General features: G+C 41.7%; 1 protein-coding gene across 1 annotated transcript in view; it reads right to left on the bottom strand.

Annotated features, from left to right (window-relative positions):
• Positions 1 to 1,479: 1,479 nt before the first annotated feature.
• LOC128354444 (NGFI-A-binding protein 1-like) overlaps positions 1,480 to 22,967 on the bottom strand; it is a 24,828-nt gene continuing 3,340 nt past the window's right edge. The window contains exons 3-9 of the mRNA XM_053314686.1: positions 18,435 to 19,237; positions 17,799 to 17,932; positions 15,758 to 15,809; positions 12,415 to 12,534; positions 8,704 to 8,872; positions 2,160 to 2,315; positions 1,480 to 1,606 (exon numbers count right to left, since the gene is read on the bottom strand). Of these exons, the coding sequence (XP_053170661.1) occupies positions 1,530 to 1,606; positions 2,160 to 2,315; positions 8,704 to 8,872; positions 12,415 to 12,534; positions 15,758 to 15,809; positions 17,799 to 17,932; positions 18,435 to 19,235 (1,509 nt within the window). The 5' untranslated portion in view covers positions 19,236 to 19,237 and the 3' untranslated portion in view covers positions 1,480 to 1,529. The remainder of the gene's footprint in view (positions 1,607 to 2,159; positions 2,316 to 8,703; positions 8,873 to 12,414; positions 12,535 to 15,757; positions 15,810 to 17,798; positions 17,933 to 18,434; positions 19,238 to 22,967) is intronic.

Below are 22,967 nucleotides of genomic sequence, written 5' to 3'. Positions count from 1 at the left end.
GCTACAGGGGCTGAATCTTAACTCAATCTCCCTACAGTACCTTTGTTTTGAGTTACAGTACAAATGCAGATGCCTTAATTAGATTTTGGGAGAGTGACGGAGGCTCAGAAGGTGACCTGGGTGACGGCATGGGTGGCGACCTCAATGCTGCTAAATCTTTGGCTATTGCTGGTTAAGTTCTGATCTTCTTCTTCTTCTTCTTCTTCTTGTAGTCAAAAAGGTCTAGTTGGCTTTGTAAAGTCAGGAAAAATGGCTTGTGAGGTTTTGGAATCGAGCCACGCTGCAGCCGACAGCCGACAAACAATTATTGTGCGTTCCTTCGCCACAAATCTCAAAATGAGGTAACACTTTGCACTTTGGATGTCTACCGTTATTACCGTGTTAATGAGTTTGATATTTCGCCCGTAAAATATTCACGTTAACATGCAACATAAATAAAAGTGCAGATAATGGTACGCCACACAACTCGTGTCACTTGTTGCTGTAAGCACTTTAATGTAAAGTACATTGAGTTTACCTGTTAGGAAATGTTCTCTATAAACATAAATGCTAATGCTAATTAGCATTAAATTCAAAGTATGGTTGAGGCTGGTGGGAATGTCAGTAGTTTTGCAGGTTTAAACCAAAGTGTTGGACAAATTTAAAGTTTAATCTCACAATGGTTGAAGAAATAAAGAAACTATCACCAAAATTAGTACAATTAATCTTGTGAGTAACATGAAAGCCAATCCATTTAGTAGATTTTGAGTTATTTCACATGTTAAAAACTTCAACCTGCAGCTGTTCCTACATGAAAATTAATGGGATTAACAAATTAATTAGGATTAATTAGCTTCTGGATTAGATGCATGTCTGTACAAGTGATGGACTGAACAAGACTCACTAGAGCCCTGCTGTTCACAGACACTTAAAATATTTTGGAATATTTTCACCAGCAGCTTCAGTTTTAAGGTGTCAGCAAGTGGAAATATGAATTAAATAGTAGACATGTAAAGTGTTACCGAGAGGCTAAACTTGTCAAAACATGCTCCAACAACTCTTCCATCTCTGAATCTACGTTTGAGTTATGATTCAGCCCCGGCAATGAAAGCCTGCAACCTGGCTGTCCAAATAAAGCAACAAAAATAACACCCAGGCAGAGGTAAAGAGTGTACAAATGTCTGCAACAGATCACTCTTAAATTACCTGTACATCTAACGTGTACAATTAATCAACAAGACAAAGACCTGTAGAGCATCGAGGGAGGGGCGTCTCAACATGCTCTGTAGGTGCTTTGGCAAATACTTTCTTTAAAAACAAAACAACGAAAAAAAAAAAAGACAAAATCAAAGAAAAATAAATGCTATTCATGAGGCAACATTGGTTGTTAAGGCTCTACTGTGGCTGTGCTTGCTTAGTATCTATTGACGGGTAATAACTGCATACTGTCAAGTGTGAGTAGAATGAATTGGGGGGGGGAGTTGGGTGGGTGGGTTGGTTGGTGGAGGGGGTGGAGGGGGTGGAGGGGGAGGGGGGTGAGGCGGGAGGCACTATGTGGAGTCTTCCGGCTCTGACTTGATGGTTTTCTTTTCTGCGTTGCTCGATGCCCGCTGCGACGTCCCGTTTTCTAAAAGACGACCACAGAGATAAAGAAGAGTATCGTCAGCGAAGTGGTTGATAATCCGCCGTAAATACTCGTAGAAACCTATGAAGTTGTAGCTGCAGAATAAATGTAACTGTATAAACTCTTAGATTTTATTATTCATTAACTCTTAACCCTCCTGTCGTCCTCCCGGGTCAAATTGACCCCGTCTGTTTTGACTGTTCCTTTTTTTTTCCTTCAATCTTCCCCTCCTTCTCTTTTTCTTTGCTCCCTCCTCCTTCCATACTTCCTTCCTTCCTTCCTCTTTTCCTTCCTCCCTTCCTCCTTTCCTTCCTTCCTCCCTTCCTTCTTTCCTCCGTCTTTCCTTCCTTCCTCCCTCCTTTCCTTCCTCCCTTCCTTCTTTCCTTTCCTCCCTTCTTTCTCTCCTTAATTCCTTCCGTCTTTCCTTCCTTCCTTATTCCTTTCCTCCCTCCCTCCTTACTCCTTTCCTTCTTTCCTTCCTTCCTTGACCTGAGGACAACATAAATTCTCATTGTAAGCTCAGATGATGAGCTCCAACTTGCGATGGATCACTAACCTGTTGCTGGTGTTTTGGTCTCGTCTGTGTTGTTGTTGTTGTTGCTGTTGTTGTGGTTGTGATGGCGCTTCAGCTCATTGGCTAGCTGTTTCCCCAACGGGAGGTCGCCTTCCTGCATGTTTTGACTAACCACCCGCAAGTTGATTGGTCGTTCATCTTGGAGAATGAAGAAAAGACAGAAACAGAAAGGCACAAATAGAATTATTATGGTTTTCCTAACTCAGCTTGTTTCACTTTATGTATTCAACCATCGCTGAAACAACCAGAAATTCACATAGACTGTAAGAAACATTGGTCAATCAACCTGTCAATCACCACGTAGCCACGCCCTAATGCATACCCTGCTTTATTGTCAAATATAAAATCAGGGAGGCCAAAAATTTCACAAATGAACATCATACTGCATTGAAGAAGGCTTTAAACTAGTGATTGAGACCATAAACACATTTTGAAAACGTTTACTGAGGTTAGAAATCAAGTGAGAAGTTGGTGAATTCTCCATTGACTTGTATAGAGACGGTCGCCCCCTGGTGGCCTTTTCATAGAATGCAGCTCTGAGTTACTTCTGTGTTGGCCTCATTTCAGAGGACCAGAACTCCCCGCCTGGACGTTTGGCAAAATTTGAACCATGAAATCTCCACTTTCATGGCTCTCACTGCTGCCGAAAACATAACAAATGTGACGATAAACTTTATTATTGACCACAACTCAGAGACAGAGAAGTGAGCTAATTCTATCTACTGAAAAAGACAGTGAGATGTGGTTGAAAGCTCTGCAGAAAGCTATGAAGTAGACCTTTACTTAACAAAAATCAAAATTGTCTGTGAAAGTAAAGGTATGTCTCAAAGAACCAAGAGAAAAAGCATTAATAGGAAGAAGAAAGAGAAGACTAAATCTGAGAAAGCTTTTCCCCACAAACCACAGTGTAGTGTCGATCATTCAATCATCACCTTTCAAGATTTTGAACCATAAAATCTCCACTTTCATGGCTCTCACTGCTGCCCGAAAACAATAAAAAATGTGACGATAAACTGTATTATTAACCACAACTCACTTACAGAGAGCTGAGCTAATTCTATCTGCTGAAAGCTCTGCAGGAAGCTATTAAGTGGACCCTAATTTAACAACAAATGTCTGTGAAAGTAAAGATATGTCTTTATAGGACACAAAAAAACTGGAGAAAAAGCATTAACCCTCCTGTTGTCCTCTAGTCAAAGAAAGAAGGGACGAAGGGAGGAAGAAGAAAAGAAAGGAGGGAGGAAGGGAGGAAGAAGGGAGGAAGAAGGAAGGAAGGGAAGAAGAAGAAAGGAAAGGAGGAAGGGAGGAAGAAGGAAGGAAGGGAGGAAGGGAGGAGGAAGGAAGGGAGGAAGAAGGAAGGATGGAAGGAAGGGAGGAAGAAGGAAGGAAGGAAGGAAGGGAGGGAGGGAGGAAGAAGGAAGGAAAGGAGGAAGGAAGAAGGGAGGAAGGGAGGAAGGGAGAAGGAAGGCAGGAAGAAGGAAGGAAGGAAGGGAGGAAGAAGGAAGGAAGGAAGGAAGGAAGGAAGGAACAGTCAAAACAAACAGGATCAATTTGACCCGGGAGGACGACAGGAAGGTTAACAGGAACAAGAAAGAAAAATCTGAGAAAGCTTTTCCCCACAAACCACAGCGTAGTATCGATCATTCAATCATCAACGCAGCATCACCTTTCATCCGTCAGATATGACTAAAGTAAATCCAGCGGGACGGATAAAAGCAAACAACGGGCCAGATGTTGTTCCACAGTAGCTCTGGCTTTGATTTACGTGTTCAATATTCCCCGTGGTAACAAAGTGTTTGTGTTAAGCTGCTGATCCCTCATGTTTGCCTTTTATTCCCCTCCGAGAGCAAGAAAGGAACAAAGAGGAAAAAAGCCAGAAAGAGAGAAATGTGACTGTATTTCCCATCCCAATAGAATACCACATATATCTTTATGTTTTCATCTGTTAGGGTAAATGTTCCCTCCCTCCTTCCTTCCTTCCTTCCTTCTTTCCTTCTTTCCTTCCCTCCATCTGTCTTTCCCTAACCCTTCTTCCTTCCTTCCTTCTTTCCTTCCCTCCATCTGTCTTTCCCTAACCCTCCTTCCTTCCTTCCTTCCCTCCCTCCTTTCTTTCCTTCCTTCCTTCCTTCCTTCCTTCCCTCCATCTGTCTTTCCCTAACCCTCGTTCCTTCCTTCCTTCCTTCCCTCCACCTGTCTTTCCCTAACCCTCCTTCCTTCCTTCTTTCTTTCCTTCCCTCCATCTGTCCTTCCTTCCCTCCATCTGTCTTTCCCTAACCCTTGTTCCTTCCTTCCTCCACCTGTCCTTCCTTCCTTCCCTCCATCTGTCCTTCCTTCTTTCCTTCCTTCCTTCCTCCCTCCTTCCCTCCTTCCTTCCTTTCCTATACCTTCCTTCCTTTCCTTCCTTCTTCCTCGCTCCTCTCCTTCTTCCTTCCTTCTTCCTCCCTTCCTCCCTCCTTTCCTTCCTTCCCTCCTACCAGTATTTGACTTTTCCTTCTACTGCCATTTCCAGTGCTGCTCTAAGTACTCACATCTTTTATTTAAATAAAAGTGGCAATGTGCAACTTTATTGTGATGCATTAATGTGTGCACTTGCTTTATATACTGGTGGGTAGCTTGTAAAGTACCATCTGGGGATCAATAAAGACTTTTTTTTTTACATTATATATTGTATTATCTTCTGAATCTGCAGAGTAACTCATCATTAAAGTTATAAAATAAACGTGGCAGAGCAAAAAGTACAATATTTGCCTCTGAAATAGAGAAATACTTGACTATGAGTGTCTCAAAATGGTACTTAAGTACAATACTTGAGTGAAAATTGGTTTGACCTGAGTACATTTACTGTTCATTTCAGTGTGTTCATTATTACTACAACTTCTATCAATCATAGTTTTATGGTTTTATAGCATTTTCTGGTTTATTTCAGTTGGGATAAAGGCTGTTAAAGGTTTCTCAAAGCAATATTTGAGGTTTAAACATGTTAATTGACTATGTGGCGATGCAATCTCGAGCAGTTTAAGATGTTTTTGTTGGCAATAATTGATATTTGTTAATTGCTCAGGTGCAATATGAGATAAATGTGCATAAAAATAATGAAAGAGAAGAAGAGAAGGGCAAAAATAGAGAAGAAATAATGAAAATGTAGGTCGACAGAGAAGTAGAGACAGTGAAAAAGGGGGATAATATAGAAGAAACACTAGAAGAGAGGTTAAGACAAGACAAGAAGAAGAAGAAGAAAAGAAATGACAAATGACAGAGAGAGAAGGGGAAAAAAAGAGACGACAAGAGGAAGAATTAAAAAAAAAAAGAGGAATGAAAGCAGAGAAAGAAGAAGAGGGGGAGGAGAGAGAGAGAGAGAGGTAGACAAAGAGAGAGAGAGAGAGAGAGACGCCCCCCTCCGGGCAACTGGCTGGAGGTAAACAGGCGTGGGCGTGATAATTACAGGTGCATTGTGGGATTTGTGGGAACAGTGATATAATGAGCTGTCGGGAGTGGGTGAAGGAGGAAAAGGATGAAAATGAGATGAGGCCCGGAGGAGAAGTAAGATCCTGAATAATGATGCATCCCCCCCCTCCCCCTCTCTCTCTCTCTCTCTCTCTCTCTCTCTCTCTCTCTCTCTCTCTCTCTCTTTCTTTCTCTTTCTATCTCTTCATAGTTCTTTCCTTCTGTGTCGGAGAAAGAAAAAAAAATGGAGAGGAAAAAAAAAAAAAAAGAAGTGACAGCTGCCGCGGCCGTGTGTGGAAAGTGAGCAGCTAAAGGTGATGTTTCCATGCATATGTACACACATCCTGTGGCGTTTATGACATGAAATAAATCTTCACACTTACAAGTCTAATTAAGCTCAAGATTCAGTCGGTTTGTTTCCAATTCCAACTTTTTCCTTCTTCTTTCTTTCTGTCTTTCTTGTCATATTTCCCTTGCACCTATTTTCCCATCCCCTCCACACCCGTTTTGCTTCAACACATTACAGGACAAATGTAATTCCGATACTCCCCCTCATTTGTTTATCCCAATTTCTCCACAGACGCCCATCACCCCCTTCATCCACCCCCATCCAGAGCTAGAAAATTGCTAACAGCTGTATGTACTGTATATCACATTTTGCACATCTTAACAAACTCGAAAGACACTTGAAAGACAAAAAGCGACCAAGCAGAAAACACACAAATTAATTTAAATTTTAAAAAAGAAAGAGAGAGAAAGAAGAAAAGAGGTACTAGTGTGAACTCTAAAGGGGGATAAAAGGCAACCCTGCTTTGTCTCTCTGTCAATGCCAGTCAATAGTCAGATCAGGTATCGCTGGTATGAACGCTGAAAAGTCGAATCCAAGACACCAATTTATCACCAAACCCAAAATTCTTGAGTACTGCCAGAAGCTCCCTCTCTTCCTCTCTTCCTCCCCACCACTCCACTCCACTCCACTCTACTCGATCGAACGCCTTCTCCGCATCCAAAAGAACAACCACTTCTGGGTTTAGTGAGGAATGTTTTGAATAGAGGAGCATGCTGTTCCTTAATGAGACCGGTTTGCTCCTCTGATATTACACCAAATACCCGAAAATCCAAAAATCCATCAGGGCCTTTTGGAGCTTTGTTGTTTTTGTACAGCTTTGATTGATTGTATTACTTCTTCTAATCTTACTGTGGCTAAACTAACCAATAAAAGAGTAGAGCCCCGACACCTCGGATATGACTCTATTTCTCCAAAATCTTGAGGTCCCTACCTTAGACCAGGGGTGTCAAACATGCGGCCCGCGGGCCAGATACGGCCATCCGAGGGGTGCGATCCGGCCCACTTGCCATCCAGTGCTTTTTACCTTCCTTCCGTCCTTCCTTCCTTCTTTCCTTCCTTCTGTCTTTCCTTCCATCCTGTCCTTCCTTCCTTTCTTCCTTCTGTCCTTCCATCTGTCCTTCCTTCCTTTCTTCCTTCTGTCTTTCCTTCTTGTGTCTTTGTTGAATGTCGATGCTAGCTAAAAGAGTAGAGCCCTGCAGAATCGTATGTCTAGGTGTAATTCGAGTAAGATTTTCCATTATTGAAGAAGACTAACACAACAAAAAAGGCCAAAAAATGAAACAAAAGCAAGCCTAGTAGCAAAAAATACCACCAATAGAGGAACTATGGTCAGTCAACTCATGCTCCAACTTGTTCAAAGCGCCTTAAAAGATAAAATTAACCAACTGAGCAAGCTCCTACTTCACTATCTTGCTCTTAATAGAACTGAAAAAAGGAAAAACTGAATATTCACAGCAGTAATTTAAGGATTAATCCACTTGAAAATATCCACAATGTGTCATATAATGTCTGTGTGCCTTGATTCATGCTTACTGTGATTCATAAACATAGATGTACCAAATCGGACACCTGGAATCTCTCAGAGCTGCTATGTCTGACATCACTGAACGCAACACTGGTTGTTTTGGCCGCGTGAGAACCGAAAGTATGGGAGAGATAGTCATGTCTCAAATCATCCGCACAGTCAAAGTAATAATAATCTAGTCTGGCTATTACTACACGGGGGCGTTCTCCTCCTGGTTTGGGTCTCGATTTGGAGTGTGTGTGTGTGTGATAAGCTCTGTCTCCAGCTTGAGATGCATTTCCTCCTTTATTGAGTTTAGAAGACATTTTAATAAGCGTTCCTGTACTCAACTAACAGCGACGAAATCACCCCAAATCGGTCTACACTGGAGCTCTACAGGTATGTTTATGCACGTTATGTCATATAGCAGCCAGGCGGGGAGTTCTGGTCCTCTGAAATGAGGCCAACCAGGAAGTAACTTAGAACTGCATTCTATCATAAGGCTACCAGGGGGCGACCGTCTCTATACAAGTCAATGGAGAATTCACCAACTTCTCACTTGATTTCTAACCTCAGTAAACGTTTTCAAAATGTGTTTATGGTCTCAATCGCTAGTTTAAAGCCTTCTTCAATGCAGTATGATGTTCATTTGTGACATTTTGGCCTCCCTGATTTTATATTTGACGGTATGCATTTGGGGCGTGGCTACGTCCTGATTGACAGGTTGATTGCCCAATGTCCTCGAGATCCAGCCCTCGCAACCATAGCAACCTCCCCGCTCCGCCCATGGCTCCACCTCATGCCCATATAAGTAGAATCCGTGTTTTTAATTTCTCCCAGCATGCACCTGAAATTTTCAAGATGGCGCTGCGTAGATTCGAAACTATTGGCTTCCGAGCAGCAGTCCACAAACCAATGGGTGACGTCACGGATGTTACGTCCATTTCTTTTATAGCAGCTAAGCAGTCAATAAAACAGCTTTAAAAAAAAGGTCTTATAACTGATGTTTTCACTTGACACAGGGGGCAGCAGTGAGACAATTACGATATGGCAAAGTAGCATTTTGGAGGCTTGCATATAATAGAAATGCCTCCAAAATCCCATATTTCCCATACTGTAGTTTGAGCACAAAGACTCAGCTTCATTTATTCAGTATAAGATCCAGAGAAGTATATTTAGTCGTGTCTATGCATCATTTATCTGACCCCAAAAAAAGTCTGCTCTCCTACCTTGGTTGTCTCTGCTGGATTCGCTAGCGGCTCCGTTGGTGTTATGGGCGTCGTTGAGGTACTTTAAGGCGGCGGGGGGGATCCTCCAGTCCAGAGCTTGGAGTCGCTCCTGTACGGCGGCGTCCTGAAGGATCTCCATCTGCCTCGCCAGCAGACGCTCCAGCTGCATCTAAAGAAGAAGAAAAAACAGGATGTAATGATGTATTTTAGTTATATATGGTGTAATATCTTCCTTTTCACCTTTCACTCAACATACTATAGTTTTATGGGCGATTATGGCAAAAATCAAAATCACGATTAATTACTTTTAACTTTTTAACTTTTAACCCCCCTGTTGTCCTCGAGTCAAGGAAAGGAGGAAGAAGGAAGGTAAGGAGGAATAAAGGAAGGAAAGGATTGAGGAATGAAGGAAAGGAAGAATGAAGGAAGTAGGGAAGGAAGGAAGGAAGGAAAGAAGGAAAGGAGGAACGAAGGGAGGAAGAAGGAGGGAATGAAGGAAGGACGGAAGGAAGGGAGGAAGAAGGAAGGAAAGGAGGGAGTGAGGAATGAGGGAGGAAGAAAGGGAGGAAAGGAAAGAAGGAAGGAAGGAAGGAGAAAGGAAAAGAGGAAGGGAGTAAGGAAAGGACGGAAAGAAAGAGAAAAGGAGGGAGGGAGGAAGGACAGACCTTAAAAGATATGTAACCTTTGCTGCCATGGCAACAGTGAACACCACCATTAACTGACATGAGCAAGATTAAGTCGATTAGAGTTTCTAAATGTCGGTTTCCATTATTTTTCGATTAATTGCCCGGCCCTAGTAGAGTTCATGAACCTCAATAGAAAGGATGACAGTAAAAGTTGATATGTTGGTAATACATTAAGTGCAAGAAACTAAATGATTAAATCAAAAATACACCTGAAACAAAAGTCTAACCGCATTGACAAGCTCATGAAAATGGGAACTACAGTAGAAACTTCCTGGAAAACAGTTTGTCTTGAGCGATGACCTCATCGTGCTGCTCTGGTGGGCGTACAGTATCTAAAACATTCAAACCAATAAGGTCATGACAAGAGAAACTCAACTCCAAATGAATGATGAAGTTTCTCCGTTAAACCACTGGAGCCGGACGTGGAAATAAGCAACGGAGGCGGTGGAGATAAAACTAACCCTTTGATAATATTTTACCATGAGAGTTTTTTTTACATGAGCTGAATTAAAGCTGCTTTTTCTTTATTTAATTGTTTTTTGACATGTATAAATTGCTCATTTTGTCCGAGCATAAGCCAAAAATCTAAAAATATTCAGTTTAATATCATCCTAGACGAAAACAGTGATTTTGGAGCATTTTATTTTGAAAAAACATGATTAAAATGTCAAATAAGGACAATTTGAATGTTTTTAAAAATGTTACAGCTGCTTTTCTTGACAACAGCTGTATAGATTTTGGGTACGGGCGGTCGGGACAAGTCCCTACAAATATCAAGCTGTTGCTGAATCATCCACACTGATATTTCTACTGAGTGTTTCCTGCTAAATAAAGTGATTTAATTTGTGTTGCCTAATTTGTGTTAGTTGCCCAGACATGTTTTAAATTAATTGGACAACTTGTATTCCTGTTAGTAAAAAAAAAAAACCTCCTGAATGCAAATGAAGACATCTGGTCCTTTTTTAAATAAGAGCCAAAGTGTCAGCGACAGTTGAGCTCACTTAATAAGAACCAACAAACATTTTATCTTTGAAATTAGCAAAAGAAATATCAGAGACACACATATGGAATTATTAACCTTCCTGTCGTCCTCCCGGGTCAAATTGACCCCATCTGTTTTGACTGTTCCTTCTTTCCTTCTTCCCTCCCTCTTTCCTTCCTTCTTCCTTCCTCCTTCTTCCTCCCTTCCTTCTTCCTCCCTCCCTTCCTCCTTTCTTGTTTCCTCCCTTCCTTCCTCCCTTTCTTCCTTCTTTCCTTCCTTCCTTCTTCCTTCCTCTTTTCCTTTCTCCCTCCCTCCCTCACTCCTCCCTTCCTCTTTTCCTTTCTCCCTCCCTCCCTCCTTCTTGTTTCCTCCCTTCTTTCCTTGCTTCCCTCCTTCCTTCCTTCCTCCCTCCTTTCCTTCCTTCTTCCTTCCTTTCTCCCTCCCTCCTACCTTTGTTCCTTCCTCCTTTCCTTCCTTCTTCCTCCCTTCCTTCCTTGATTCGAGGACAACAGGAGGGTTAACTGTCCCGACCACTAAAAGTTAAAATATCTGTTTATTCCCAGTCTGCACATCCTATTCACGGGTTCGGAGGTGATTTCTTATGAAAATCACATCAAAATGACAAGTGTAACTGGAGTCAGGCACACACACACACACACACACACACACACACACACACACACACACACACACATAATATGACAAGACATATGTTCACACACACATGAAGACGGACACATGAAGGAACGATGGGAGCACGTGTTTCCTGCACAAATCAACTTGAACGTGTTTTCTGGGTAATGAGTGATCATGAAGCTCTCCTCCTACACTCCGGCTCTAATTAGGAACAAGCCTCGGCAGCGGCAGCAGCATGGAAACCAATAAAGAACATTACTGGGGATCAAACTGGATCCTGCAGCCACAAACATCTGCCGACATGGAAATCTGTCGCCATCGCTGCTGCGGAGAATCCTTTCAACCCCAACAGCTGAGGTGCAGATTATTATGCAGGAAATGAAAGAGAGGCATTTGTTTCCAATCAAGCCGCTCTGATCGAAGGAGTCAACAAAGTTTTTGTTTGTTTTACGGCAAAATAAACAGAAAAGCAATAATATTGGTTTGATTGGTAGCCAGTCTAAGTTGGCGGGAAACCAGAATAAAGAAGGAAATTAAATCCGGACCTTTGACAAAACAGTAGAAGAAACACGAGCTTAAAACAAGAAGATGAGCGAAACATCTGCTGATGAAGCTAAAAAGCAGTAAGTGACCCAGGCAGCAGTTTTACATAATGTTCACCTCAAGTTAACCCTCCTGTTGTCCTCGAGTCAAGGAAGGAAAGGAGGGAGGAAGGAAGGAAGGAAGGAAGGAAGGAAGGAAGGAAGGTAGGAGGGAGGGAGGGAGGGAGGAAGGAAGGAAGGAAAGGAGGAAGGAAGGAATGGAGGGAGGGAGGGAGGGAGGGAGGGAGGGAGGGAGGGAGGGAGGGAGGGAGGGAGGGAGGGAAGGGGGAAGGGAGGTAGGAGGGAGGGAGGGAGGAAAGAAAGAGGGAAGGAAGGAAGGAAGGACAGACGGAAGGAAGATAGGGAGGGAGGAAGGAAAGAAGGAAAGGAGAGAGGGAGGAAGGAAGAAGGAGGAAGGGAGGAAGGAAGGGGGATGGAGGAAGTACAGACGGAAAGGAGGAAGGAAGGAAGGAAGGAAGGAAGGAAGGAAGGAAGGAAGGAAGGAAGGAAGGAAGGAAGGTAATGGGGAGGAAAGAAAGAGGGAAGGAAGGAAGGAAGGAAGGAAGGAAGGAAGGAAGGAAAGAAGGAAGGTAATGAAAGAAAGAGGGAAGAAATGAAGGAAAGAAGGAGGAAGGGAGGAAGGAGGGAGGAAAGAAGTAATAAGGAAAGGAGGACGGAAGGAAGGAAAGAAGGAAGGAAAGGATGGAGGAAGGAAGGAAGGAAGGAGGGAAGGAAGGAAGGAAGGAAGGAAGAAAGAACATTTGGGTTCATTAATCATTATTTAGCCTTCAAAGTAAAGTTTTGTGGTCAGTTTTATTCCTCCTACCTGCAGATTCCGTCCGATAGTTTCCTCTCCTTTCGACTTAGCGCAGGCCAGCTGCTCCCTCAGCATCTCCTGCCTCATGTGGATGGCCTGCAGCGCCTCCTGGATGTCGAAGAAGTTCTCCTGAAGATGTCGGAAAGACACGAAACGCGTTAACGACACATTTCTATGAAGCCATACGGAGCTACTTCCTGTCTCAAAATACTGAAGGTGTTTTTTCCCCCTTCACTTACACTTAACTCTCCTGTTGTCCTTGAGTCAAAGAACGAAGGGAGGGAGGAAGAAGGAAGGAAGGAAAGGAGGGAGGAAAGAAGGAAGGAAAGGAGGGAGGAAGAAAGGAAAGGAGGAAGGGAGGAAGGGGGAAAGGAAAGAAGGAAGGAAAGAAGGAATGAGGGAGGAAAGAAAGAGAGAAGGAGGTAAGGAAGGAAAGGAGGGAGGAAAGAAGGAAGGAGGGAGGAAAGAAAGAGAGAAGGAGGTAAGGAAGGAAAGGAGGGAGGGAGGAAAGAAGGAAGGAGTGAGGAAAGAAAGAGAGAAGGAGGTAAGGAAGGAAAGGAAAGAAGGAGGAAGGAAAGAAGGAAAGAAGGAACAGTCAAAACAGACGGGGTCAAATTGACCCGGGGGGACGACAGGAAGGTTAAAATGAGACCCAGCAGATTACTACCTCTAACTGTTCTAACATGTCCTCTGTACTTTTTTTTTTTTTTTCGGGGTGGAGAGGGGAAATTTGGGGAGTTTAATGACCCGAGGAGGAGTTCACATCATCACATCTCTATAATTACACATAACTCACTCGGATATTTTAATAGCTGGTTCTGATTGTTCAAGTCAATTCTTCAAAGTGACAGTTTCTACATTTCTAGAGAGAGAAGGATTTTTAATTTTTTTTTTTTTTTAAAGAAGTGGCATCTAATTTACAAAAAATAGAACAATTACACAAAAATATAACTGGGTGTATTATTAAATGTCATAATTAATGTTAAATAAAGGTTTATTCTGTGCATTTTTATCTCTTTATTGAATTTTTTCGCATTTTTATCTCTTTTTTTTAATTTTTTTGCAGTTTTTTTTATCTTGAGGTGCCTTATGTAACTTTATTATCACCATTATTATGATAACTTTCATTTATTTTTCTAATGCATGTGGTTCTGACAGTTTCTAATTTTCTAGAGAGAAGGATTTTACAGAAAATAGGACAATTACAATATAGTTTCATCTCATTTTTTAAACTTTTTACAAATTTTTTCATTTTTTTTTTGCTGCTACTTTCAGTGAAACCTCTTCCTTTTTTCTTCTTATGTAACGTTAATATTAGTTTCTATGTTTCTAGAGAAGGATTGGCATCTAATTTACAAAAAATAGAACAATTGCACAAAAATATAGCTGGGTGTATTATTAAATGTCATAATTAATGTTAAATAAAGGGTTATTCTGTGCATTTTTATCTCTTTTTTAAACATTTTGTGCAGTTTTTTTAATCTTGAGGTGCCTTATGTAACTTTATTATCACCATTATTATTATTACTTTCATTTATTTTTCTAATGCATGGAGGATTTTACAGAAAATAGAATAATTACAATATAGTTTCATCTCATTACATCTCTAGTTTTATCTCACAACAATTTTTTACATAATTTTACAGATTTTTTTGCTGCTACTTTCAGTTAAACCTCTTCCTTTTTTCTTCTTATGTAACTTCATTATGACCATTATTATAACTTTCATTTAATTTTCTAATGCACGTGTTTATGCACCAATATAATAATGAAAATAAGTGTAAATATTGTCTTGATGTGTCTCAGTTTGTACATTGGACTCCTGCAGCAGCGTTTATTAAAAGTATTACTTCTGACTAATTTAGGAGCAGGAATGTATCACACCCACGGTATTTGCATTTCCTCTAATCTCAAAGCGACTGAACTTTTTTTTTGGGCTTTTGGGACATTTTCTGATTCTGTAGAAAAACTGCCTGAAAGTGAATTTTAACAGGAATTCCCCCCTTCTCTTTTTTTCTGCTCTTCTCTTTTTTTTTGTTTTTTTGGAGCTCACAAATTATTTTTTATTAGTGAGCAGGTGCTGGTTCATCTTGGTTTGAAATCCCTGCAGAGTTCATGAGCTGCACATGTTTCCGATCATCTTCTTTTTCTTTTTTTTTTTTAACAAACTGAGAGAAGCCATTCAAAGAAAAACTCTCAGCCAAGTGTGTCAGGAGATTAACGCTCAAGAGTCGGCTTTGTACTCTGTTCAGTTTTTCACTTCTTCTGATAACTTCGACGCAGAGCTCAAACCATCTGTTCTGTTTTTATTACAACATTTAAAACATTTTTTAAAAAAAGAGCTTCAGCTATTTGTTAAAGTACGGAGGTCAAAGAGCGCTGAGTGACACTCCTCCTCATATTTCCCATTTTCACTTCTGAAACACTGACAGGAAGTGATGGGTTTCACTTTTGGTGTTTTTTCTTTGGAAAAAAAGAAAAGAAACTTAAAATTTGAGTTGACGTTACACCGAACTGTCTGATTGACATTTGAATTATTGAATCTTTTATTTGTCTAAAAAAAAAGCTAAAGTTAATTAATCAAAAATGTAAAGCAAAAATGTTAAAAAGACAAAAAAAACAACATTTTTCACAATCTACTACTGACATTAATACAATAATTGTAGCTACAGTCAGTTAAAGCCTCTGTTTCATGGGTCAGTCTCTCTCCACACCGAACTGTCTCACTGACATTTGAATTATTTGAATTATTGAATCTTTTATATGTCAAAAAGCAAAAGTTATTAAATTTAGAGCTGCAACAATGAATCAAAAATGTTAAAAAAGTTGATTATTTTCAGTTTTTCAGACTCATATGATAATAAACTGTTTTTTTTTTTTATTTTAAGGCAAAAAAAAAACATTTTTCACAATCTACTACTGACAGTAATAAAATAATTGTAGATAAAGTCAGTTACAGCATCTATTTTATGACTTAAAGACGTTCAGTTTGCACATAATATAACATCACATTCTTATTTATCCATTGTACTATTGCATGATGTCGTCACATTCATATTTATTTATTTATTTATTTATTTTATTCCACATCATTATTAGCTGAGTTATATTGTTTGTAATGTGTCCTTGAGTGCGCCTTTAAATAAAATGCATTATTACTAGTATTATTATTATTATTATTAGAAGACAAAATAAAGCTGCTAATTCAGCTCTAGATGCTCATATAGGTGTAAATGTGCAGAAAGACAAGCACACTGCATTATTATCTGAGTAGAAAACTGCAAAAATAAATAAAAGCTGATGCAAAATGAAATAAAATTGTAACTGCATTAATCAGACTTTGACTTTTTACCTCTGTTTTAATCCTTTTTGGGGACGGCTCGTCTCTGTCTCCACACCGAGACCTGAAGAGAAACATCAAAAAAAAAGACCCAACATTTAAACTTTTAACTTGAAGAGAAGACGATAATTACTACTTCCAGTTTTCTTGATGGATGATTTTAGAGAACTGAACTGAATTTCCCCCCTTTTTTAAATGCTGATTTAAAAAAAAAAAAGCATAAACAGCATGAATGCCGAGGTAAAGCACGAGCACGGACAGCTCATTGAAATTCATAAGGTTTGCTTTCATGCATTAAACCCTAAACCTCAAAGAAACCATGAAACATGTATTAGGCTGTCAGATTTCAATAAGCAGAGATCAAACATGGTTTTTTTTTTTGCAGGGATAAAGGTTTTTCAACTCTAAGAGGGAAACTTTTTGGGGTGTTTGTTAGCTCTTACTTGCTAGTGCGGTAGGTGTATTTGTTAGCTCTTATTTGCTAGTGCGGTAGGCGTGTTTGCTAGCTCTTACTTGCTAGTGCGGTAGGTGTATTTGCTAGCTCTTACTTGCTGGTGCGGTAGGTGTATTTGTTAGCTCTTACTTGCTGGTGCGGTAGGTGTTAGCTCTTACTTGCTGGTGCAGTAGGTGTATTTGCTAGCTCTTACTTGCTGGTGCGGTAGGTGTGTTAGCTCTTACTTGCTGGTGCGGTAGGTGTATTTGTTAGCTCTTACTTGCTGGTGCAGTAGGTGTTAGCTCTTACTTGCTGGTGCAGTAGGTGTTAGCTCTTACTTGCTGGTGCAGTAGGTGTATTTGTTAGCTCTTACTTGCTAGTGCGGTAGGTGTATTTGTTAGCTCTTATTTGCTAGTGCGGTAGGTGTATTTGTTAGTTCTTACTTGCTAGTGCGGTAGGTGTATTTGCTAGCTCTTACTTGCTGGTGTGGTATTTGTTAGCTCTTATTTGCTGGTGCGGTAGGTGTATTTGTTAGCTCTTACTTGCTGGTGCGCTAGGTGTGTTAGCTCTTATTTGCTAGTGCGGTAGGTGTGTTTGTTAGCTCTTACTTGCTGGTGCAGTAGGTGTGTTTGTTAGCTCTTACTTGCTGGTGCGGTAGGTGTTAGCTCTTACTTGCTGGTGCGGTAGGTGTATTTGTTAGCTCTTACTTGCTGGTGCGGTAGGTGTATTTGTTAGCTCTTACGTGCTGGTGCAGTAGGTGTGTTTGTTAGCTCTTACTTGCTGGTGCGGTAGGTGTATTTGTTAGCTCTTACTTGCTGGTGCGGTAGGTGTATTTGTTAGCTCTTACTTGCTGGTGCGGTAGGTGTTAGCTCTTACTTGCTGGTGCAGTAGGTGTATTTGCTAGCTCTTACTTGCTGGTGCAGTAGGTGTATTTGCTAGCTCTTACTTGCTGGTGCGGTAGGTGTATTTGTTAGCTCTTACTTGCTGGTGCAGTAGGTGTTAGCTCTTACTTGCTAGTGCGGTAGGTGTATTTGTTAGCTCTTACTTGCTAGTGCGGTAGGTGTATTTGTTAGCTCTTATTTGCTAGTGCGGTAGGTGTATTTGTTAGTTCTTACTTGCTAGTGCGGTAGGTGTATTTGCTAGCTCTTACTTGCTGGTGTGGTATTTGTTAGCTCTTACTTGCTGGTGCGGTAGGTGTATTTGTTAGCTCTTACTTGCTGGTGCGCTAGGTGTGTTAGCTCTTATTTGCTAGTGCGGTAGGTGTGTTTGTTAGCTCTTACTTGCTGGTGCAGTAGGTGTGTTTGTTAGCTCTTACTTGCTGGTGCGGTAGGTGTTAGCTCTTACTTGCTGGTGCGCTAGGTGTGTTAGCTCTTATTTGCTAGTGCGGTAGGTGTGTTTGTTAGCTCTTACTTGCTGGTGCGGTAGGTGTATTTGTTAGCTCTTACTTGCTGGTGCGGTAGGTGTGTGTGTTAGCTCTTACTTGCTGGTGCGGTAGGTGTGTGTGTTAGCTCTTACTTGCTGGTGCGGTAGGTGTGTGTGTTAGCTCTTACTTGCTGGTGCGGTAGGTGTATTTGTTAGCTCTTACTTGCTGGTGCGGTAGGTGTGTGTGTTAGCTCTTACTTGCTGGTGCGGTAGGTGTATTTGTAGGTGACTTCTCTGGAAATCTGCCGGGCGAGTCCGAACAGCTCGTCTCGGCGCGTCAGCAGAGCCATGTCCCTCATACAGAGCTGAGCCGCTGCTTCGTTCACCGTCAGCTAAAGTTCAGACAAACAAAAGAAACCTTAGTAAAAACCTAGATTAACCCTACTGCCTTCCATACTTCCTGCCTCCCTCCTTCCTCCTTTCCTTCTCTCCTTCCTTCCTTCCTCCCTCTTTCTTTAATTTTTCCTTCGTTCTTCCCCTCCTTCCCTCTTTCTTTGCTCCCTCCTCCTTCCATACTTCCTTCCTCCCTCCTTACTCCCTTCCTCCTTCCTTCCTCCCTCCTTACTCCCTTCCTTCCTTCCTCCTTTCCTTCTCTCCTTCCTTTCTTCCTCCCTCTTTTCCTTCTTTCCTTCATTCCTCCCTCTTTACTCCTTTCCGTCCCTCCTTCCTTCCTTCCTCCTTACTCCTTCCCTTCCTTCCTTCCTTCCATCCTCCTTTCCTCCCTCCTTACTCCTTTCTTTCCTTCCTTCCTTCCTCTTGTCCTTCCTTAACCTGAGGACAACAGGAGGGTTAAATTATTCGTAATAGTATTTTTGTGCTTTTTTCTGTCCTGACCTCGTGGAGCGTCAGGTGTTTGCCGTCTCTCCTCTTGGAGTCGAATCGTCCGTAGATGGCGCTGTATTTACGAATCTCTTCCTCCCTCCTCGGGTCGTCGTCACTCATTTCGAAGATGTGCCCGATCATCTTCGCTAGCTTTTTGTTGTTCTTCAGCTGTTCCTTCACCTCGGTCGGGTCCGTCTTGGCGAGACCCGGAGCCATCCTGTCCACGCACTCCAGCACCGACTGAACGGCGGCGGCGTCTAGAGCTTCCAGAGCGTCTCTCGGCGAAGACGGGGAGCCGAGGTCGGACGGTGATAAACTGTGCTCGCTGTCGTTGCTGTGGCCCGACCAGAACCGAGCCTCGCTGCTTCCCTGGAGCGGCGACCCGGCTGAGACTTTATCCCTTGCCACGTCTAACTTCCCTGGATCGGAGCAGGCGGCGGCGACCGCTTTGGGCATCTTGACGCTAGCAGTGTTTGCGCGGTCCTGAGCGCTCAGCAGTGTGGGCGAACCCTCAGGAAGCTTGTAGACGGGGATGCTGCAGACAGGAAGTGACGTTAGCGGCTGGTTGAAGATGGCCGGGTTGGTGACCCAGTCTCGCAGTGCCTTCTGCAGGCGGCGCACGTGCAGCGGCTTGCTTGCCATGCCGACGAGGGCCATGATCTCCAGGAACTCCTCCTCGCCGGCCTCGCAGAGCTGCTGCACGTCGTCGCCGCCCTGCTGGATGAAGGCCTCGTAGTAGTAGAGCAGGTTGGCTCGCTGCAGGATTCGGTAGAGCTGCAGCTCACCGAGCGTTCTCGGCAACACCGCCGCCATACCTGAGGGAGGAAGTAGATCCGTAAGAGGTCAAGTTTGATATTTAAAGGAGCGATTCAACATTTAATGGAAAGGTTTATTCACTTAGAGGAGAAAATATTCACAAAATATTTACACAATTTTGGCAATTTTTACTAAATAATTACCAGTAATGTAGATTTAATGACAAAGTGAGTAAAAGGCAAACAGCTACAACAATCTGGTAAGGTCAGAAAATTACATCATTTTACTGTAACGCCACCTTTAAAAGCAGGAAATGACTCTTATGCCACATCACGATATTACAATAACTAGCCAGTCAGTTACACCAAAGGACAGCAGAATAATGACAAAGTGGGAAAAAAAGCAATATCTAGTCTAGATAGATATCCTACTAGAAACAGGTCAAAAACTCACCTATAAGCCCCTTCAAAGCTCTCTAATTAAAATATTATATATCTACAGTCAGATATGTGCTTGATTTTGTTACTTTTGGACAAAGCCAGACTAGCAGTTTCCCCTTGTTTCCAATCTTTCTGCTAAGCTTTGTCAGTCTCATCTAACTCTAAATTTTTTCACCTTTTAAGTGTGTTTGTTGACTGTTTAAACCGTCACATTTACCTTCAAAGTTTTAAATAAACTTAAACTCAACCTTTCTCTCTTCTCTTTACTGCTTTATTTCATGCCTCACCTGCTTTTTTACACACAAATTACCACAAAAAACTGACATTTCCACAAATAAAATTAAGTATTTTTAGGACAGTACAGATTATTGGCAAGTGTGTGCATGCATGCTTCTCTCTTTTATTTATTATCAGGCGTCAGCAGGTGTGTTTATTAAAGCTAGATAAATACAACACCTGGATGTTTGACCTTTTCTCCTGGATGCCACGAGTGCCGAGCATTTTTTCTAAAGCATTGAATTGCACCGCTGGAAGTTTTTAGACGCCTTATCAGACACAAAAAAGGTGCGGAGCGGATTAGGTAATCTACAACATGGGAGTGTTGAGATTCCACATTTGCAAAACTGAATAAATCTGAGCCAAGTACTCCGTCACATGCCGCCTTAAAATTAGAAGAGACAACAAATGGGAAGCTTTAAATGAGGCTTTTTCAGACTTCTCCTCTTTCCCTTTCTCTTTTCCCTCCTTCCTTGTGTGCATGTGAAGCCCTGCGGAGGCCTCGCTCACAGAGGAGTGGCAGTCAGCAGCGCCGGGGTTGCTGGGAGGACCACATGCCTCTCTCCACCCCTGCAGGATGTGTAGGTGGTGGGCTCGCCTCGCCCAGAATAGAGACTCAAGCCCAGGGAGCCAGGCCTCGGCGAAAAACCCCATGACTGACTGAGTCGACAAAACTGCTGCCTGAGTTTAAACTAAGAGTTTAAAATGAACCCTCCTGTTGTTCTCAGGTCAAGGAAGGAAGGGAGGAAGGAAGGAAGGAAGGAAGGAAGGAAGGAAAGGAGAAAGCAGGGATGGAGGGAGGAAAGAAGGAAGGAAGGAAGGAAGGAAGGAGGGAGGGAGGGAGGGAGGAAGGAAGGAAGGAAGGAAAGGAGAAAGCAGGGACGGAGGGAGGAAAGACGGAAGGAAGGAAGGAAGGAAGGAAAGGAGGGAGGAAGGAAGGAAAGGAGAAAGCAGGGACGGAAGGAAGGAAGGAAAGGAAGAAGGAAGTGAGGAAAGAAGTAAGGAAGGAGGGGAAGAACAAAGGAAGAATTAAAGAAAGAGGGAGGAAGGAAGGAGGGAGGGAGGGAGGAAAGAAGGAACAGTCAAAAGAGAGATGGGGTCAGTTTGACCGGGGTGGACGACAGGAAGGAGTTTCTACCTTCTCTAGAAGCACTAATACTACTTCAAGCTACTTCAGCTGCTGCTCGTCCTTCAGAGGTTAATACGCTGATTCACCAACCTGTAATTTACGGGTCAAAGGATCAACAGTGTAATATAGTGGCAGCGGACTCATAAAAAAACCCATTCAAACCAGCCTAGATTAATGGCTCATTTCACTCAAAACTCAGCCTGCTAAAGAAAAACAGGTTTATTGTAGTCAGTCAAACGTTCAAATATAAATAATATACGCGGCTGAGACTCTTCTTCTTCTTCTTCATGTTTTATTGATCAGGAGCTGTGGAGGTTTTTGTTGCAGCTTCTCTGACACTTAAAACGGCATTTTTTAAAAGTCAGAAGAAGATTATTACCTTATTCTTTCACTTAAATCCTAAAATATTGTACTTAACCCTCCTGTTGTCCTCCAGTCAAGGAAGGATGGAAGGGAGGAAAGGAGGAAGGAAAGGAGGAAAGGAAAGGAAGGGAGGGAGGGAGGAAAGGAAAGGAAGGAAAGGAGGGAGGGAGGAAGGAAGGAAGGAAGGAAGGAAGAGAAGAAGAAGGAAGGAAAGGAGAAAGGGAGGAAGGACAGACAGAAGGAAGGAATGAAGGAAGGACAGACAGAAGGAAAGGAGGAAAGGAAAGGAAGGAAGGGAAGAAGGACGGAAGGAAAGGAGTAAAGGAAGGAACAGTCAAAACAGGAAAGGAAGGAAAGGAGGGAGGGAGGAAGGAAGGAAGGGAGGAAGAAGGAAGGAAAGGAGAAAGGGAGGAAGGACAGACGGAAGGAAGGAAGGAAAGAAGGAACAGTCAAAACAGACGGGGTCAATTTGATCCGGGAGGACGACAGGAAGGTTAAAGCATCAAATTGGACTCGCAGAGAAGCAGAGAAGTTAAAAAAACGATGATTATGATGAATAAATAGAGTTTGATCATTTATTTGATCATTAATTGACTCTCAGCTCTGAATCTGCCTTAAACTTCTTTTTCAACTCTGAATCAGTTTGATTAAAGAGCCAAAATGTTTAGTTTGAAGTGTTGTTTTTTTAAAAAGCTGTAACACCTTGAGACTTTAATCGACTTTATTTAGTTTAATTAATGAGCTTAAAGCACCACAGTTTGGATTTAACCTTCCTAACTCTTTATAAAGCATTAAAAGGTTTTAATTAGCATCCAATTCTGTGTTTTACACCTTTTTAGCCAAGTTTTACACATATTTTAAGGAAATTAGAGTCATTTAAACCTCATTTTTCAAGTTAAAATGAAGCAGAAATGAAGATAGAAGAAGAAAAATATGATAATAAGTCAAAGTTTAGTTGTGATACTGTTTTAAAGGCAGCATATAATCCCACCTGTTGTCCTTCTGGGGGTCAAAACCGACCCGATGACAACGATAATTGACCTGAAACATTAATGTATTGGAGTCAAACCTGTAAATATGTTTAAGTTTAATTAGTTTAATCTATTTTTCTTCTTTTAGCATCAAATTTTCAGGCGTTTTTCTGCAAAAATCCCCCAAAAAAACCCTGAAAAGAGAATGTTTTGTGCTTTTTTCTGACACATAAAAGTAACATTATGGTTCCTTTGGTGAGTTTTTAACATTTTAATCTCATTTTTCATTTAGTCAGTATGCTTTTATTGTTTTAACTGTCTTTGAGTATTGGTAAAAGCACTTATTATTATTATTATTATTATTATTATTTGGGATTGTAGCATTAACACATTAACATGCCGCATCAAATCTTTATCGTCAAAGCACGTAATGAACCTTTAATTGAATATTGAATTCGTCAGCGCTCTGATTCAAACTAACTTGTTGAGAGAAACTGGCTCAACGTTTACTGAAAACACCTTTTCAGTGGTGAATGTTGAATTTCCATCAACACGCTCACATTTACACACACATCATCACCAAAAATGCAAAATGTGGCTTCCCCATAGA

This window comes from Scomber japonicus, chromosome 24 (assembly GCF_027409825.1).
Source record: "Scomber japonicus isolate fScoJap1 chromosome 24, fScoJap1.pri, whole genome shotgun sequence".
Lineage (NCBI taxonomy): Eukaryota > Metazoa > Chordata > Actinopteri > Scombriformes > Scombridae > Scomber > Scomber japonicus.
The sequence above is the reverse complement of the archived record's forward strand: the minus strand, read 5'-3'. Positions and strand labels throughout refer to the sequence as shown.